At 46.4% G+C, this 19,959-nt stretch overlaps 1 protein-coding gene across 13 annotated transcripts in view; it reads right to left on the bottom strand.

Moving 5' to 3' along the window:
- The window catches only part of JCAD (junctional cadherin 5 associated), a 90,450-nt gene that overhangs the window by 14,376 nt on the left and 56,115 nt on the right, over nucleotides 1-19,959 (bottom strand). For 6 of the 13 annotated variants that reach the window (XM_075922594.1, XM_006110645.3, XM_075922596.1 and 3 more), the window contains exon 2: nucleotides 10,412-10,777. The exons of 3 other annotated variants lie outside the window; for them this stretch is intronic. In XM_075922594.1, coding sequence (XP_075778709.1) covers nucleotides 10,412-10,713 — 302 coding nt within the window. In that variant the 5' untranslated portion in view covers nucleotides 10,714-10,777. Of the gene's footprint in view, nucleotides 1-6,567; nucleotides 6,971-8,713; nucleotides 8,862-10,411; nucleotides 10,778-10,937; nucleotides 11,104-19,959 lie in introns of those variants that run through there. 4 more of the 13 variants (XM_075922595.1, XM_014569721.3, XM_075922600.1 and 1 more) reach the window with 4 other exon arrangements.

The raw sequence follows: 19,959 nt of genomic DNA, 5'->3' as shown, positions 1-19,959 counted from the left end.
AGTCTCAATGTAAATTTCGGTAAGAAATAGAATTTTGCATCACAGCACAAGGGTTAAAAGTGAAGAAGAGACTGACTAATTAGATCTTTGTTTTAAGGAATAAGTCTCTCTAGAAGTTTCAAAATGTATCATTGTAGTATGTATCATTTTATATCACAGTTCTGATGAAATTGAGCATCAGGTTAATTTTTATGTGTAACTTTTTACATTTTAAAAAGAGGATGGATCCATTCTAGCAAAAACACATCACTGAAACATGAAAAAGGAGGCTAAAACAACGACAAAAAATTAGTTATCAAACTTAAAGATTTCTGAATTAAATCCAGCAGACAATATTAGATCCTTCCTATGTTTCCAGAGATAGTATGAAATACTTTACACAGTATTCCAAAGGAAAATTGATACTTTTTACATTAGAAGTTTATATTTTAAACTGTGGTCCTGCTATTCTTGTAAATAAGGTGTCCAAAAATCTAACTGCCATTATTTTACTGTGTAGCTGCCACCAGCATAACACAAGAGAAAAATCAAAATTGACATAAATAGGACAAGAATGTAGATGAACCCAAGAATTTCCTTCCTCCTCTCCCACCCCAAGTTATATGTAGTCAGTCTGCTCTTGCTTGCTGCCAAAAAACTAAATCTTCTCACAAAAAAGGTTTAAGTAGATAAAATTCAGAAATCCAAGTGAAATGGGATGCAATCCACATTCAGAACACTCTTCTTTTATGTATGTGAAGTTTATCCTATCAAGCAAAATGCTTAAAACAAATTGGGATAGACTATTTTTGTTTTAAGTATGATGGATTAAAACCCACTGTCTGAACAAAAAAGTTTCACCATATAAAATGCAGTGTGCAATATGTTTTCTGGATCCTGGTTGATATTAATCCGAGGGATATAACAGGACATAGCCTATACTGGAAGTTTTACCACAGAGTGAAAGCCACTATCTCTTTCAGCATGAGAAGCTTTGCAGTTGAACGTGAGCTGCAACTCTCTGGAGATTACCAAGGTCATTTCTGCTACCTTTATGTTTTCTTATAATGCTGTCGTGTAGCAACTGACTAGAGAGATTACTGTGAGTGACTAGGTCTAGGTAACAAACAAGTGAGGCATTGTTCTGTGCAACATCTGGTAAATGACAGGAAATATATGGAGAGATCAGTCATGCTAAACTTGTGGTGTCCAACCAGTTCTGAAGCAACTGGCCAAATAGCCACACTTGGCTTGCAGCTAGTGTGTTGGATACCACGGTGCTAAACTATTAAAACACACATTACAAAGCCACAAGCACTATTTATTCAAGTTTATAGAACATCAAAATCACTGAAGGGTCTTCTAGACAGTAAAGTAACAAACTTGGAGGTTAGTGATCGCTGTTATTGAAAATGGATCGGTGAAGTTCCCTGGCTTAAAAAAAAGCAAAGTTTGTGAATAACTGTTGGGAAAGTGTTACCTAGATTCCTAGGGGGAATCCACCAGAAAACAAAAGAGCCAGCCTTCAATGTACGCAATTATGTGAATGTCATTAATAAGGAGGCAGGATTTTTCTCTCTTCTAAAGCCCATGTTATTACTAGAGAAACAATTTAATCTCATTGTTTACAGAAGTTGTTTAAATAATATTTTGTCGTTATAGTAACTAATGAAATTCTACATATGATGTAAAACACCATACTGAAGATCTACATTATGTCATCATAACAACTAGAATTCAAAAAGCATGCTTAAGGAAAGGTAACTTTTCATGTACATTAATGAGGGAGAGAACATTATTCAGTTAACATCATGTGACTCACTGCAATTAGATTCAGGAATGAGGACAGTGGAGGCTAGGGATGTGACAGTGGAGGCTAGGGATGGGAATGGTTAACTGCCAGGGGCTGAAGCAGCCCCGTGCCCACCATGGGCAGGGGTTGCTCAAGCCCCGTAGGGTCTGCCACAGGTGAGGGGGGCACTCCAGCCCAGCTGGAGCAGCCCCCACATGTGCCGCTGGGCCCAGCATACCATGGGCAGAGGTGCTCCAGCCCGGGTAGAACAGTCCCCACCCATGGTGGGCTCAGCCTGACCAGACCAGTGTGCCATGAATGGTGGCACTCCAGCCCGACTGTGGCAAGTGGGGGCACTGCTCCAGCCCAGCTGGGCTTGAGTGGCCCCCCGCTTAGCCCTGTGTAAGTGGTTAACCAGTTAAACATAACATTTAACTAGTTACTAGGGATGTAAAATCCTGTTTAAATTAGTTAGAGGCACAGGTAAAAATGCATTTAATGGTATGGAGAAAAGTCTTGGGAGAAAAGTTAATCTGCTTGATTGAAACATCATTCATGTTATCTTGTTTAGAGAAAGCAATTTTAAAATCTTATCTCCTCCAAACCTCCTGGTCAATTTCTCGTTAGAGAAAAAAATAGTAGCAGGGTAATAGAAAAGAAGGCCTATGACTGTACTTTGATTTAAACTTAAGATGCATTCAGGAACAGCACCGCATCTACCATGACAAGTAATAGTAATCTTTTAGGCTACGTCTAGACTGCAAGCCTCTTTCGAAAGACAGCGTCTAGACTGCAACCAGTACTTTCGAAAAAGCAAGCCGCTTTTTCGAAAGAGAGCACCCAGGCAGTCTGGATGCTCTCTTTCAAAAAAGCACAGTTTGCATTACATAGTGCCTTTTTTCAAAGAGCACTTTCGAAAAAAGACGTTATTCCTCGTGAAATGAGGAGTACCACCGTCGAAAGAAAAGCCGCATTCTTTCGATTTAATTTCGAAAGAACGCAGCTGTAGTCTAGACACAGGTGAAGTTTTTTCGAAAAAAGGCTACTTTTTTTGAAAAAACCCTGCAGTCTAGACATAGCCTTAGTCTACCTGGCAAAAATAGCATTGTCTGGTTGATCTTACTACATTTAAAAGGCAAAACCGCAGTGGTCTGGGACCAGGCGCAAGCTGGGATAGCTGAGTCCCTGGTGGCTCTTACTATGTTTAAAAAGCAGAGGCGCAGCATCTGGGACAGTCCTGGCTCACGCTGGATCCCCCGCTGAGCCTCTGCTTCCCCTGGCTCCTGTGGAGACTGGCTTTTAAGCCAGCTTCCCCCATCACTGGCTCCTGCTCCCCCACCTTGCTACCTCTGATACAGAGGCAGTGAGGGGAGGGTTGCAACTAATTGGGTAGTGACTCGACTATCAAACAAGCCTAGATTTATCAGGGAGTCGACTACTCACTTATATTCCTAATCCAGGGCAGTCTGGTCATATCCACATCTGAGACTATAACTGAACAGCTATCATGGTGAGAATGATCAAAACAACATCACCACTTGCTGTGCAATTCTGCCCTACGCTACTTGGACTATACTGGTGATGCAAAAGTAAAAAAATTATAGAATACATCTGTCCTCTGAAAACCCAGTCCTTTTTACAGCATCTTCAGCTGGGTGTCCAACCAGAGAGGCACAAAAAACCAAAACCAAAACCCAGACTTAAATACAGTGGCCTACATTTTCAACAGAATAAAAATAAGGAAAGCTTGTTACCCAATCTATTAAGAGCTTGGAGAGTAGGATCAAGAGACTTATTCTCCATTCTGCTTGTGGCTTGCAGGTTAGCCATATTCAAATCCTTTAGCCTCCCGATGTCTCAGTTTTCTCATGTGTAAATGTGCGCTAATTCCCACCTTTGTAAAGCACTTTGAAGTCATGGGATAGAAGTACTGTACGAGTTTTAAATATGCCTTACTCAGGACCCAACCCTGCAATGCTTACTCCCTGGTGCTGTAGTGTTTAGTCACATAAGCATTAGAGGGGAAGGGACCCATGAGAGTATCACGTTGGATGGTGTTTATGTAGGCATGACCTACATGATAAGTACCTATAGCTAGTACACCTGTGCTGTCAAGCTGTCTCTCTCAAGAAACATGTGTGAAATATTGGGGATCCAAGTTTTTGATTACTTCCCTAGATGTGGCGTGAATTAGTTCTATCTGCCATCATACTGATGATAAACTTTTAAACACAATTTTGGAAATTTTAAAAGAAAAAAAGAGCAACCGTAGCAGTATTTGAACTCAGTTCCTTGGCAGTTAGAAGGCCAATACTATGCACTGGTCATCATGCATTCTGCAGTTTACAGGTTTCCGTAATTTACTGTATCCTAAGATTGGGGCAGTTCCACCAATCATGGATCAGCAGGGATCCTAGAAATATGTTCTCTGAAGAAAAAAAAATGGAATATTTACTTTTACAGAGAATATTTAGTTTTTATATTTTGTGAAAAAAATAAAAGCATATATGATCATCAAGCAAGCTTTATTAAAAGGTCCAGTGTCACTGAAAGTACCATGTGGGACTGACTGCCAGAGCCCTGTCAAGCATGGGAAACTAAAGTTCAGCATTTCCTTCTAATTCTGGAAAAACATGGATTTTAGGTTGTTTTGATCCGAGAATTTTGTTTTTAATCACAGAAAACCAAGATCAATGCCAGTGGCACAGTTAGAGCAGGAAAACTGAATGGGCTTTGACTTGCTGGTGGGCAGGCAATGATGGGGGGAGGAGGGTTGGAGAGCCCCACTTCCCCCGGTCCTCTCCAGCCAGCCTTTACTGCTCAGCAGTCCCCAGAAGATGGGGCTGCCTGGGGCACACAGGCTGCGGGACACACCAATAAGGGGCCCAAGATCCACCTACCCCTTCTGCTCCTGTCTTGGTGCCCATTCACTCCACTGGCCACATAACTGCTTTTGCTCTCACTGTGGGTTGCTATCACGGTCTCTGGCCCCAACGCCAGCCCCTCCTAGCCCTGCCCCCATGAGTCACACTTCCCGCCCGGGATGACTCTCCCACTCCCAGCCTGTGTGTTCAAGGAGCTCCAGCTTCAATTTGGGTGGGCTTGGAGGCCAGGTCCACTTGGACTACACCCCTGATCCATGCTGTTGAGATGCAGCTCAGGAGAAGAGGAGCAGCGTTCAAGCCCCACCACTATTACTTTTACATCCACTGCCCCAACTGGTCAGAGAGGAGTCATGTGACCTTTGTTCTACTGTCCCACGCTGAAAGGCAGGATGGATAAAGAGCTTCAAAGACTTGGCTGCCCGGGTAAGGAACAGTGGAAGCCCCTAAAAGTGGAGAGTCCTGAACCATGGGCCCACCCCTCCATCATCCCTTCCCCCAAAGCCCCACTCACAGCTGTCTCTCTCCCACTCCCGAACTGCCCCATCCTCACGGCCAGTAAGGAGTACCCTCCCACCTTCAGAGGTGATAGGATCATGGCCCCCACCCAGGAGGAAACCCACTGCTTTTAACAGGGGCTTCTGCTCCACCCCAACTCCGGTTTTTATGTAGTGAGGTCAGCTGCTGCAGACTCTCTTTCCTTAGTATTGTTCTGGGGCTCAAGGGAGGTTGTCCACTGAGGAGGCCCTGAAGGGGGCAGTACAAAGCAACAGTAGAATCATAGAGCTGGAAGAGACTTCAGGAGGTCATCAAGTCTAGCCCCCTGCACAAGGCAGGGCCAATCCCAACTAAATCAATCCAGCCAGGGCTTTGTCAAGTCGAAACTTAAAAACATCTAGGGATGGAGGTAACCCATTCCAGTGCTTCACCCTAGGTAACCCATTCCAGTGCTTCACCACCCTCCTAGTGAAATAGTTTTTCCTAATATCCAAACTAGACCTCCCCCACTGTAACTTGAGACCATTGCTCCTTGTTCTGCCATCCAGCATTTCTGAGAACAGCCTTTCTCCATCCTCTTTGGAACCTCCCTCCAGGAAGTTGAAGGCTGCTATCAAATCCCCCCTCACTCTTCTGCAGACTAAACAAACCCAAATCCCTCATAGGGCATGCACTCCAGCCCCCTAATTATTTTGGTTGCCCTCTGCTGGACTCTCTCCAATGCGTCCACATCCTTTCTATAGTGGGGGGCACAGAACTGGACACAATACTCCAGATGTGGCCTCATGAAAGCCAAATAAAGGGGAATAATCACTTCTCTGGATCTGCTGGCAATGCTCCATTAGCCTTCTTGGCTACAAGGGCACACTGTTGACTTATATCCAGCTTTTCATTCACTGTAATCCCCAGGTCCTTTTCTGCAGAACTGCTACTTAGCCAGTTGGTCCCCAGCCTGTAACAATGCTTGGGATTTTTCCATCCCAAGTGCAGGACTTTACACTTGTCCTTGTTGTACCTGATCAGATTTCTTTTGGCCCAATCATCAAATCTGTCCAGGTCACTCTGGACCCTATCCCTGCCCTCCAGCATATCTACCTCTCCCCCTAGCTTAATGTCATCCGTGAACTTGCTGAGGGTGTAATCCATCCCCTCATCCAGGTCATTAATAAAGACGCTGAACAAAACTCATCTTAGAACAGATACCTGGAGAACTCCACTAGAAACTGACCACCAACCAGACATTGAGCCGTTGATCGCTATCTCTACACAGCTTTCTATCCATCTTACAGTCCATGTATCTAATCCATATTCCCTGAACTTGCTGGCAAGAATATTGTGGGAGACTGTATCAAAAGCTTTGCTAAAGTCAGGGTATATCACATCCACTGACTTTCCCATATCCACAGAGCCAGTTACCTCATAATAGAAGCTAATCAGATGGGTCAGGCACGACTTGCCCTTCATGAATCCATGTTGACTATTCCTGATCATTTCCCCCTCTTTCAAGTGCTTCAAAATGGATTCCTTGAGGATCCCCTCCATGATTTTTCCGGGAACTGATGTAAGGCTGACTCATCTGTAGTTCTCTGGATTGTCCTTCTTCCCTTTTTTAAAGATGGGCATTACATTTGCCATTTTCCAATCATCTGGGATCTCTCCCGATCTCCACGAGTTTTCAAAGATAATGGCCAAAGGCTCCACAATGACATTTGCCAACTCCCTCAGTACCTGCAGATGCATTAAATCCGGGCCCATGGATTTGTGTATGTTTAGCTTTTCTAAATAGTTCCTAACTTGTTCTTTCCCCACCAAGGGCTATCCACCTTCTTCCTATACTACATGGCCTAGTGCATTAGTCTGGGAGCTGACCTTGTCTGTGAAGACAGAGGCAAAGAAAGCACTGAGTACTTCAGCTTTTCCCACATCATCTGTTACTAGGTTACCTCCCTCATCCAACTGAGGGAGTAAGGGGAAGCAAAGACCTCATACAGGGTACAGAATAGAGGGCACACACCCAATAACCATTTCCAAAGCAGGAGGTGGAGAAACAGCCAGATACCACAGAAGGCTATTGCTTAATGAGAGGAAGGGGACTATGTTGGAACTTCTGTCAACAACCAACCTAATTACCTACCAAAGTTAATTAGATCATTAGCTGACAGAAAAAAACCTCTGCCCTCTACAGGTGTTTGAGTGTCCCCATTTGGAAGAGATTGAGCATCTGCAAGATCTTTATCCCCCTACCAAGTAATTGCAGCACAGATTCCAATATTTCTCTCCAGATACAAAATAAACACATTACAAGACAGACAACCTGGGAGTTTAAACAAAATGCTTTCCATAGACCATCATGCTAGTGGCTTATAAGATTACCTAGTAGGGATGCTGTGTACTAGGACTTGCAATGTGTAAAAAGAAGGGCTACTGTTTGCATGAAAGGGACACATCTAAGGCAGTTCAGGCCCAATATTTGGGTCCCTATTTTCTGGGGCCAAAGTGAGCTTTCTAAAATCAAGTTTTAATATGTGAAACAGAGTAAGTGGGCAGGTTCCACTACATTACCTCCTATTTCAGAAGAAGCAAAGGAAGGCCACATTGAGCTAACACCGAGTCCTGTTTAACTCTATTCTTTTGAAAAGCTACCAAAGCTACTGTGTTATACTTTCTCCCACCCACATTAGCACTAAAGAGACAGACAGACAGACATTCTCCCCTTCCCCTTGACTGGCAGACAAGGAAGTTAGCATTTTTCTGTAAATACATTAAGGACACATCAGCATTGCCCTCATTTCCTTTCACCTCCTCATAGGTCCAGCTCTGAATAGGGATGTTAGTGAGTAGTTGACTACCCAATGAGCATAAGCTTATTGGGTAGGTGACTGGAGTATCAGCTACTCACTCTCCCCCTTGCTGCCTCTAGGAGAAGACAATGTGGGGGGAGGAGGAGGGCAGTGGGGAGGCTGGGGTGGGACAGGAGCCAGTGCTGGGTAGAGCCAGCTTAAAAGCGGATTTCCCCCAGCGCTATCTCTGAGGTGCCGCCTGTCTGACTTGCTGTCTCTATCAGAGACAGCAGTGTGTGTGTGTGTGTGTGTGTGTGTGTGTGTCTGTGGAAATGGGAGGCTGCTGTGAAGCAGTCTCTGCCCGCAGCAGGCCGAGGCTAGTCATGTGCAGAGGCTGCTCTGGCAGCAGCCTCTGTCTGTGGGTTTCCCAGTGGAGAGCTGGGCCCACCCTGGACAGGGGCTGCTGGACTCAGTGTGAGCCAGGACCGAGCAGTCCTGGCTGGCACTGGTCCGGGACGCTTCAGCTCTGCATTTTAAATGTAGTAAAAGCCCAGCGTGGGTTGCTCTGAGCTCAGTCCAGCTCCTGAAGCTACCCCCACTGTGGCTCTGCAGCATGGACCTTATTGACTAATCGTGTAGACGATACAAATTGTATCAACTACACAATTAGTCAGATAGCTGCAATTTAACATTCTTAGCTCCAAGTCCACCCATCCTTCTCCCCTTCTACTTCCATATGCTCTGTCCTCCTCCTGTGTTGTTTCTCCCTCCCCGTCACTTACTTAAGGCTAGTCGTCAGGAGCCATCTCCTCCACTCAAGGGAAAGCCTGCTCGTATAAGCACCTCCACTGGATTCTCATCCTCATTCTTCTCAACAGGGGCCAAAGAGGCTTGGACCCACAAGTAAATCTGAGATCCTTTGGAGCTCCCCAGATGCTTTACTGTTGCTGAACAGCTGTTCAATTTACTCCTTTCCCTAAGTCTATCAGAGAATGAAGGTGACTTCTTTGCCCAGATGAACAGCTTATAGGTGGCCTGTAAGGAGAGGAGATGGGGAAGGAAAGAGGAGCCCAAAAATGTTGGACATCATCTCTTCACTAAGACGACAGAAAATATCATATTGCCTCCATATTGGAGTCAGCAACCTTCACCATGCAGCCCATCAGGGTAACCCACTAGCAGGCCAGGAGACGTTTTGTTTACATGGATATCTGCAGGCATGGCGCTGCACAGATCCCAGTGACATCATTTCACCGTTCGTGGCCAATAGGAGCTACGGGGAAATACTGTACACTGCAAAAACATGCTTGCCGCTGCATCCTGCAGCTCCTGTTGGCTGGGAATGGTGAACCACAGCCACTGGGAGCTATGGGAGGCCTGCCCCCTCCACTGCCTCTGTAGGATGCAGCAAAGAAGGAGGGGGAAGTGGGGTCTGTGGAGGTGGCATGCCAGGGGAGCTGGCTTGACAGTCAGCTCCCCACGCATTTTGGCTCCAGCCTGACCCTCCTCCCCCCATGCTGCTGCCTCTCTATTGAGGGGGTGGGGGTTGGGCAGGCGGATCCAGTGATCACAGGGAGCCAGCTTTTAAGCTAGCTCCTCCCGGCACTGACTCTCACTCTCCCACCTTGCAAAAGCTTGGGGAGGAGGGGAGGAAGAGAATGCCTGTAGTCGACAAGATTAACTGGTAAGCCCAGGGTTGTGTCAGTTAATCGTGTAGTTGTCTACACAATGACATCCTTACAGCTGGACAGGCTAGCCATGGGCATCTAGTTAGTGCAGAAATATCCTACGTGACCTGATCTTCTCCCCATTAGCAAGATCTTTTGTAAAGGGTATTACTGATTACTCTACTCCCCTTTCCCCCCCCTGCTATTTTGATAAAGGCTACACACATCATTTATGAAAGTAAATTAATGTCTTCCTGGTACTGGGGGGGGGGCGGGGTCAATGTAACCTTCCCAAGTGATACCACCTGCCCCCAGCCCAGGGCCCCCCCAGTCTTCCCCTCCCCTCTCCTTCTCACCCCATGTTACCCTGGTACAGGGCAGTACAACAGCCAGAGGAGCTGTTGGGGTTCTGCTCCTTTCCCGAAGCATTTCTGTGGAGTTGCATCTCCTCTGGCCTGCTTCTTTTTCCCCAGTGGGAGGGGCAGCAGAATACTGGCAGCGGGGATGGTATCAGCTCCCCTGCCCCCAGCCCTGTTCTCCTGACAGGCAGCTCCATGGGTGGTACGGGATCTATAAATAGTTTACCAGCCCTAAGCACTTTCTTACCAGTGCTCCATACTTACTTTTACCTCTGCCTGCTACACAAAAGCCCCGTGAATGCGTGTGCGGCATGTAACATTTCAGTGCATGCATGGGCATGGAAGCAGACAAATGGTCACATGTCTCACAGGCAAAGGGGTAGTGAGGCTGAATTCATCTGCCAGAATCTAAAGGGAAGAGAAAGCCACGCCATGGCATGATACAGGAACTTACCCCCCTTCTGAAGTATGAAAAGTGGACAAACCCTGGAGGTCTGGGGGGTAACCGGGGCCGGCGTGGTGCCTCCCTTGGCTCCCATGACTGCCTTCGCTGCTGCTCAGGTTGCCTTTGGCCAGGGGTTTCTTGCTGTAAATGTAGGCTCCAGCGTCTGTCTCAAACCCATTCAGTGCTCCCCGACTAGTTCTCGTCTCTGTAGCTTCAGGCTGGTAGCCATCACTTCTGTTCTCATATGAAGCAGGGGGATTTTTGGACAATTTATATCCATGAGAAATCAGGAGGTCCTCCACACTGAACATGTTGCGTTGATTTCAGTCAGTCACAGTTACACCAGGAGAAAGCTCTCTTCTGTGGGAGCCATCACTGAAAGAGGGAACAGAAAGCTGCTCTAACAAGGAAAGACAACTTGACTCAATTGGCAGGCTGCTGGGTGCAGAGTTTCATCCTCTGGCCTCAACATTAAAAAAAAAAAAAAAAACATAACAATGAAGCGCATGCAGATGCTGATGAATCATGTACTGACCTTCCCTAGATAATATACCTAAATCTGTTCAGCCAGGGAACAGATGCAGAGCTGCTGCTGCTGAGTCAGTGTATTTGACTGAAGAATTTGGTGATGATTGCAGCTTTCAGATTTTGATAAGTGATCTTGAGAAGCTTTGCTCTGGAGCTAAGCAAAGCTTTGAGAAAGGCATTTTCAGAGAAAAGGCCTTACTCAGATCAGGTGGAGTTGTGCTTTATGCTGGGAGGAGGAGTTAGATCGCAGGGCAGCACAGCCTCTTCCTGGAGCTCTGCATATTCTATCAACATTGTGACCAAGCACAAAAATAACAGAACACAACAAAAAAGTGCATTATGTTAGTCAATAAAGACACTGCTAACCTCTGCTGTGCCCCCAATTAGACTCCCTTGTTTACAGTCTTTAAAGGTTGCTTTTAGGGGAGATTTCTTTACTGCCTAAGTGGGTCTGTTGAAATCTGTAATCAGCTAACAGGTGTAATACAAATCAAAGAAGCCAAGTAAATTGCATTTTAAATGCAGCTGCTCTGAAAAGTTGCTCTATTAAAAAAAAAGTCACAAGTTGCCATGTTTGTTGTTGCACAATGATTTTCAAAGCAAATCTAAAGTTGAAAGATTTTTCCTTGTCTCTGCCAGCCCCTCAGACTCAGCCCGAGTTCTTTGCTGGCTGCGCATTGTTATATTACTAGTAATAGGTTCCAATTAGTTGATCTGCAACAATTTCTCTTGGCTAGCTCAGCCTTGGAACCTCTTGTAAATTCTACTGTTCTAGCTCATTATATTTAGGGGGTACCAAGTCTTCAGTGGTTTGGAACTCAGTAAACACTTATGCAGATGATGCATGAAGACAAGAGATTCCAGCACACACACACTCAGCTGTGCTGTGCTGCCACATTCCTGACATAGGGGATGAGACTGGGGGAGTGGGGAGGGGGAGGCCTCTTCACTACCTGCCAGATCCACAGGGGTTGATTATCGCATCTAGTATAGATGTGATAAATCGACTGCCGTGCACTCTCCCGCCGTCTCCCGTACTCTACCACAACAAGAGTAGAGGGAGTAGATGGGACAGTGACTTCCTGCAGTGAAGATACCACGGGGTAAGTAGATCTAATTACATGGACATCAGCTAGAAGTCATGTAACTTAGATTAACGGCCCTCAATAGAGTGGACTATGCCTTGTAATACACCCAGGGAGCAAACACATTGTGTAAGACACTCAGTAGGGCCACTTGGTAGCAGGGTTGTGCAAACATGCTCAGAGTTACATGTCCCTGGTAGTGGCAGCTCTGCGTAAAGGAGAAGAACCTCTTGTTTCTAGATGCTAATGAAGTTTGTCCTTCAGTGGTAATGCTAGAGGCCTGTGCTTTGGTGCATGAAATCCTCGGCTCTATCATGGAGGATGATCATTACAAAGAGGCTCTACTCTGTGCTAAAGAAACAGTCCCATTCACCCTATCAATCACTATGAGACACTTCACATGGAGGAGGCTCTCTGGGGGGACAAGGCACCTTTACCTAGTGTATTCCAGAAGCCAGTGTTCAGCACAGAACCACACTTTAAACAGAGCCTGCACAGACCATGCAAGTGTTACTTAAGGGTTTTAAAATACTTCCAAGCGTTAGAACCTTTTCAGAACCTACACCAGTCCCTGCATAGAGCCTAAAGAATCTGTGCTCTGTCCCCTGGACATGGTATTGTATACTTCTTAAAGAAATAAAACATTTTCCAGTAATATTTTAGTTAACAGAACAGAGCTCCTCATATTCCATACATGCTAAACCATACTAGAAAGTAGAATGATCAGCGAATAGTCACAGGGATAAACAAGCTAGCCAAAAAGTACTAGACAAATACCTGGAAGAAAGAAATGGAAAGGAAAATGATGTTATTTTTAAAATAACACCACACACGTCAATAACAGGAGGTGGGGCCAGATCAGGTCAATTCAAACAATTTCTCTATTCCTAACTGTTTCTAGAACAGAAGCCTGGAATTGTGAGAGGTTAAAAAAGTCACCGAAGACAGAACAGCTGGCTGCTAGAGCTCGTCGACCTCCAAAGAGAAAGATTCAGTGTGACTACATAAACAATAGAAAGCCCACTGGACAGCGCACAGGTGCAAAGAAGAGAAGTGCTTTTCCTGTTATTGCTTAGGGGTCGATAGTAACTTTGCTACTGCTGGGGATAGCGGCCAGGTGAACAGTGTTTGTCAGAGGTTGTAAGAGAATGGGTGGCAAGGGAAGGCTCAGCTTTCCCAAAACTGCCTACATGACTGACTACCTAAGGCTAGGGCCGCTGCCAAGGAAGGCTGGAACCACGGTGTGGCAGCTCTGCTACCTCTGGCCTCCTGGGAAGGCAGCCCAGCTCAGCAGCCTGGGCACCAGGGTGGGGAGGGATGGGGCCACGATGGGTTAGTGAGCTTTTCCTGGCTGGTGGCGAGGACTGGGGGCATCACGATAACCCCGGCTTCTCCACGTGGCCAAGCAAGATCAGGCTGGGAGTGGGCGAGGCTTGGCTTCAGCGGCAGGGCCTTGGGCAGAAGGGGTGGGGCTGGGTCTTGCCTCCTACACATGGGTGTCAGGTGAAAGCCCCACTGGGGAAGGCAATATATAAAGAAAGAGAGAAACAGGCCATTTAAAAAAACAGACAAAGCCTTTGGACCACAGGTCTTTCTCTGATCTCACTTTCAACACTGAGTCACAAGTAACTTCAATGACATCAATGAAGTTAAACCATGGGAAGGGCCCAGTGGCAGCTGAGACCCAAAATAGCCCCTCAAGGTCAAGCACATTGGAAAGTGAAAGACTGAAGTAGGATGAGAGGTGTTAGAGGAAAGAGTCATTTGGTAGGACAAGTGGACCAGTAGGGGGTGCGGTGCCCTCTTACACATCAGTGCCCTGATCTTCAGCATGAAACACTGAGACACTTCACCATGAGCTCTCTCCTCATCCCTCTCCCTCCCAGCTAACTCAGTCTTATCTCCCTGCTGTCTCTCCATTCCCACACTCGCCCCCAAGGAACCTCCATCCTCATTCACTAAGGGTACCTCTAAACTATGTGCTATTTTCGAAAGAGGATATACAAATTCCTGCGGAATTTGCATATCTTCTTCCGATCTCACTTTAGAAAGTGGAGCTTTCGAAGGTGAAAGTAGTCTGGACTCTTTTTTTGGTGGGGGGAAGCAGCTTTGCAAAGCCTCAGGGGAAGCCGGAGGCGGGGCATCCCAGGCGCGCCTGGGATGTATACCCAGCGTACAAGACGACCCCCGATTTTTGGGGGATGTTTTTTTAACATCAAAAGTCGTCTTGTACGCCAGAATATACGCTACTGCTGGCTGTGGTCAGCTATGGGTGCTCTGCCAATCAGCTGGACAGCACCTGAATCTCTCCTCAGCGGCTGCCCAAATGCTCAGCTTTACAGGGAACACTGCATCTAAGTGTTTACGTTCCATTTGAATAAGGGAGCTATGCTTTTGAAAAAAAAAAAAAAAACCTTTTCCTTGTGTCTTCAAATGTGATTGCTTACAGAAATGTATGTAGGTTCTAATATGCGTATGGTTTTCCACAGGTGCTAAGCAGTCATTTTATACGATGGAAATGTGTAATCTAGTCCTCTTCCAACACTATATAGTTCCTGGATTGTGGAAATACTGCAAGAAGATCAGATCTTACATTATTTCAGCCCCAATATGGTGTCCTGAGGCAAAAAATATTTAAATGTGACCACAAATACCAAGCTCTTCACACGTTGCCTAGTTGGTGCACATAGGATTAACTTAGTGCACATGGACCATGAAGACACAGCCCTGGTTTATTCTCCTGTAAGTTGTGTTTAAGAAACAAATGAAAATTGTGTATATTAAAAAGCAAATGACAGCAAAATAAAGTAACCCAGGGGGTAAGGGCAGGCTTGAACTATTGCTCTCTTTGAAAAACTCTGGCTAACTGGGCCAGAAAGTGGATGTGCAGAGCTTCTAACTTAATGTAAGATCAACAATGCTGGAAAACAGTTTGCTTTCCCAGAGCTCATTTGTTTTGTTTGCCAATGACATCATCATGTTCTGATAGGTTTTGCTTCCTGAGGATGCCTGTTATCTCGCCAGTGTTTCCGACTTGCCAAAGTCAGCCGGCTCTGGAAGGTAGTGGAAACACAGGTTAAACTTTCTTTGGCCCCCTGTAAGTTACCACGATCAGAGTCAAAGAAATGAGGGTGCATTCAGGCATGGAAACACTGCCTTAGAACACACATATGCAAGCAAAAGTTAAGGATTAAAATCTCCAGTACCTGCCTACAATAGAACCCCCAAGGGCAACATTGAAAGAGTTCCTGATTGTGGATTGCACACAAAAAAGAATTTTGGTGTTCAACAGTTTGTCTTGGGCCCTTAACATTTCCTGAATTTAACCCCCCCCCCCCTCCCCACACACACCACCCTCCACCTACCCCCAACAAGAAGAAGTATTGTCATTATTTATCTTCTCTTGTCCTTCAGACAATAATATAGATACCAGGAAAAACTTAAATAGCAACAAGTGGTCCTGCACCATCTTAGAAACTAACAAAAAATGTAGATGAGCATCATGAGTAGATAGTATTAAATGAAGAAGTGGGTTGTGCCCATGAAAGTTCATGATATTATCTACATTTGTTGTAAGTCTCTAAGGTACGTAGGACCACTCATTGCTTTTTAAGTTTTTTCTGTTACAGAGTAACACAGCTACCCCTCTGAGACAGATACCAGGGTGCAAGATCAATGAAAGAACAAAAAGATAAACTGGACCTACTGAGCGTATACACACAGCACACATACTGGGAGTTGAATGACTGCGCCTGAGCCAGGGGCAGAACTGGAGAGTGATGCACAGTGTATGTTCCAACTCATCAGCCGAGTCTCTGATATACTCTCTCTTGTTCTCAACATATTCTATTAGCGCCTGAGCTGTAGAAGTGCTGATCACTGAGGGTTTGTCTACACTAACCCCCTAGTTCGAACTAGGGAGGCTAATGAGGGCGACCGAAGTTGCTAATGAAGCACAGGATTTAAATATCCCTTGTTTGATTAGCATAATCCCGGCCTGTTGCCATTTTGGAAACTGACTAGCCCGAAGTAACTGCCCACGTCTATACGCAGCAGAGAAGCGGGATTCAGAGATAAAGCCCTTATTTTGAATTAACTGTTAAACCTCATTCCACGAGGAGTAACAGTTAATTTGAACTAAGGGCTTTATCTCGGAATCCCGCTTCTTTGCTGCGTATAGACGTGGGCAGTTACTTCGGGCTAGTCAGTTTCCAAAATGGCGACTGGCCAGGATTATGCTAATCAAGCGCGGGATATTTAAATCCCACGCTTCATTAGCAACTTCAGTCGCCCTCATTAGCCTCCCTAATTCGAAGTAGGAGGCTAGTGTAGATGTACCCTGACAGTGCTGATTGGAGCCAGTGGGAGGTGCAGTGCCCAGCATCTCTGTAAATCAGACCCTTAACAAGCAACAACCCCTGATAGGTTAGGGTATGTCTACACTACCCCGCTAGTTCGAACTAGCGGGGTAATGTATGCATACCGAACTTGCTAATGAAGCCCGGGATTTGAATTTCCCGGGCTTCATTAGCATAAAGCCGGCGCCGCCATTTTTAAAAGCCGGCCAGTGCGAACCCCGTGCCGCGCGGCTACACGCGGCACGGGCTAGCTAGAACGAGGTGTACAGATAGTTCGGAATGGCTAGCTAGTTCGAACTAGCTAGCCCGTGCCACGTGTAGCCGCGCGGCATGGGGTTCGCACTAGCCGGCTTTTAAAAATGGCGGCGCCGGCTTTATGCTAATGAAGCCCGGGAAATTCAAATCCCAGGCTTCATTAGCAAGTTCGGTATGCATACATTACCCCGCTAGTTCGAACTAGCGGGGTAGTGTAGACATACCCTTAGATATTCACGCACAGCTCCCACTGACTCCAATTGCAGATGTGAATGTTCAGCACTTTTGCCAATCAGGTTTTGTCTACACTTACAAGTGGAAAGCACAGCTCAGATGACTCGGTAGCATGCAGGAGGTACACCATGCACCTGCCAAAATCTTAATTGCTAAAATGGAGTGCTCCCTTGTGTCCCTTCCCTGTTCCTCAGGCTAGGTTGTCCTCTCTACACCAGATGCCAGCACTTTAACACTGCAACGTGGCCACACGAGGAGCGCAGGGAGAGGACTCCCAGCACTCCAGGAAAACCACCTCCACAAGACCTGGTTTACATTGGCACTTCACAGCACTGTAACTTGTTGCACTCTGATGATTCACACCCGAGCCAGAACATTGTAGGACCGTAAACTGGCAGTGTACGGCAGTATACACTTGCCTCAAGCCTCAGGTTCTCACTCAAGTCATGCACCCAAAAAAAGAGGAACACACTGTTGTGACCACCTATGGAAAGTCTGGCTTTAGAGACTTGTGTAACTACTTAAGAGACTAGGTGGGTGAGGTAATAACTGTTGAGGAGAGAGGAGCTTTTGAGCTCCACAGAGCTCTTCTTCAGGTCTGGGAAAGGAACTCCCAGTGTCACAGTAAGACACAAATAGAACAGATTGTTTAGAGCTGTGTTTCTTAAACTTTTTAAGACCGAGGAACACCAAACAATTTTTTTTATGAGGAACACAAAGTTTTTGGTTGAGCAAACAAAAACAAAAACAAAACAAAACACACCACACACACACACACACACACACACACACACACACACAAACCCCTTGAACACCAGACAACACTTTTATTGACAACGACAATATTCGCTCATGGACCAGTGATAATTTAAGTATCTTTTTAATTATCTTTTGAAAGGTGGAACATCTGTTTTTAATCTAAGTATCCCAAACATAACCTGTCAATCGCTATCCATTAAATGAAAAAAAAAGTTGTCCAACAACGAAGGAACATTGTATCTGGTCCCCATCAGCAGTCCTGGGTAACAAGTGAGGGCTAAAGGCAGCAGTGCAAAGACCCGGTTGGGTTGGCGGCTGTAGGGCAGCTCTCACCCCTGACAGGCAGGATCCCCAGATCAGCAGCAGAGACAGCCAATCAGAGCTGGCCCTGCAACGCTCCTCCCCTCTGGCAATGGGCACAACCGAGGGGCGGAGCTTTCCCAGGTGATTGCAAGCCGGGCACAGAAGCATGGAGGAACGTGGGTAGCCCCGCCTCATTTCCAGCCACGTCTCCGTTGCATCACTACTCACTCACCCCGTCCATCCTTCGCTCCACCCAGTGTCTCAGCGGCTCTAGCAATTTTTCCTCAAACGGTCGCAGCACACCTGAGAGTTCTCCGTGGAACACCAGTGTTCCGAGGAACACAGTTTAAGAAACAAGGGTTTAGAGTAAGTGGTTAGCACGGGGTGGACAATAATTTTTGATGAGGGGGGCCCTACTCCAAGATTTTGGAAAGTGGTTGAGGGCCACACTCTACCATGACATTAATGGAAGAAGGGTGGGGTCTGGGGTGCAGGAGTTTGGGTTATAACCTAAGGGTTGAGCAGATTGTGATCTGAGGCAGGAGACTGGGATGCCAGATCTTGCAGAGGAGATGGGTACAGAAGGGGGTGGGGAAGAGAGTTGGGGAAAGGAGGGGTGGGGCACCAGATTGTTGTTGTAATAAACCATAAACCAATGTCTCTGTTCTGCTCATGAGCTTTAAGCCAACTCTGCACAGGCACATTACAGTGCTGTAACTTTCTGGCTTAGGGTGTGAAAAAACACCCTCCTCTATCCCCTGCACATCAAGTTACAGCCCTGTAAAGTGCAAGTGTGAACCAAGTGACAGCACAGAACTGTGACCTCCAACGCCGTTAACTACCCCCCTTGTGGAGGTGTTTACATAGCCCCAGTGCTCGTGTAGTGGCCACACTTTCAGTTGAAAGCTCTGCCACAGCTGCGCTTCAAACTGAAGTGTAGACAAAGCCTTAGTGTCACAGAATAATGAATCTAAGCTTCCAGGCTCACCTTCTGAAAGAGTTGTGCAAGTTTCCTTTGAGGGTGTGAACTGACTGATCACTCAAGAGCTGACCTATTTGTAAAGAGAGTTCACCCACAGGCCATCATTTTTCTATGGGAATCTTTGCCCAGCTAGTTCCAATTCTCCCCTTCTGGCTCCTGGTCTGGTCTGCCTCTCCAGCCAACCACCATTGTTCTCACCCCCTCCTCTTGTCCAGATTCCTCACTCCCTGTCTCCTTGTCTACCAGGCCCACTCTCCCTTCCTCCCTCTGCTTCTCATCCAACCTCAGTGGCCAAGACCTCCCCTCACCAACCTGGCAATTGGCTTCCAATTCACTTCCCCCTTTACCCTCACTGGTTCACAATCTCCCCCTGGCTCCTAGCTGTCCTCCCAACCAGCCCCAGTCTCTCCTCCTTCCCCCTACAGCTCCTAGTCTCAGCCTCCTCCCCCCTTCTAGTCCCAGATTCCCTGCCCAACCAGTCTCAGCATTCCCCTCTCACCTTAGCTACCCATCTCCTTGCCTGGCCAGCAACACTCTCCCCCATCATGCTCAATCAGTTTCCCTCCCTGCTCCAGTCCTAATCCCAGACTCTTCCCAATCTACTCTTCTAGCCTAAAAGTTGAGTGATATTCAAAGGCAGCAAAAACTGAACCTGGGGGAAGGATGCAGAAGGACCATCAAGATCATTTAGTGTGACCTCCTACACATTGTAGGCCGCAGAACCCCTCCGTGTGGAAACCGAGGCAAAGAAGTTTTGACTGACCCTTGACCATACAGGGGGGGAAGAGACATAGCCGGGATTAGAATTTAGGATGCCCGAATCTCAGTCTTAGGTTTCCTCCACTGGGCCATGATACTTCTAATCTGTTACTTTAGCGTTTAAAGTTCTTGCAGTGTATTAACAACCATCACCACAGAAGCCCTACAAGACACAGAGGAGAGAGGAAGATGGGGTTGGACATCTTTGGTTCAAATACAGAGCCGGGGGCAGCCCTGAAGAGAGACATTGACTCCACACAGAAGTATGCCAATAGGGTAGATTTTCATAGGGAT

Source organism: Pelodiscus sinensis, chromosome 2 (assembly GCF_049634645.1).
Source record: "Pelodiscus sinensis isolate JC-2024 chromosome 2, ASM4963464v1, whole genome shotgun sequence".
NCBI lineage: Eukaryota > Metazoa > Chordata > Testudines > Trionychidae > Pelodiscus > Pelodiscus sinensis.
The sequence above is the reverse complement of the archived record's forward strand: the minus strand, read 5'-3'. Positions and strand labels throughout refer to the sequence as shown.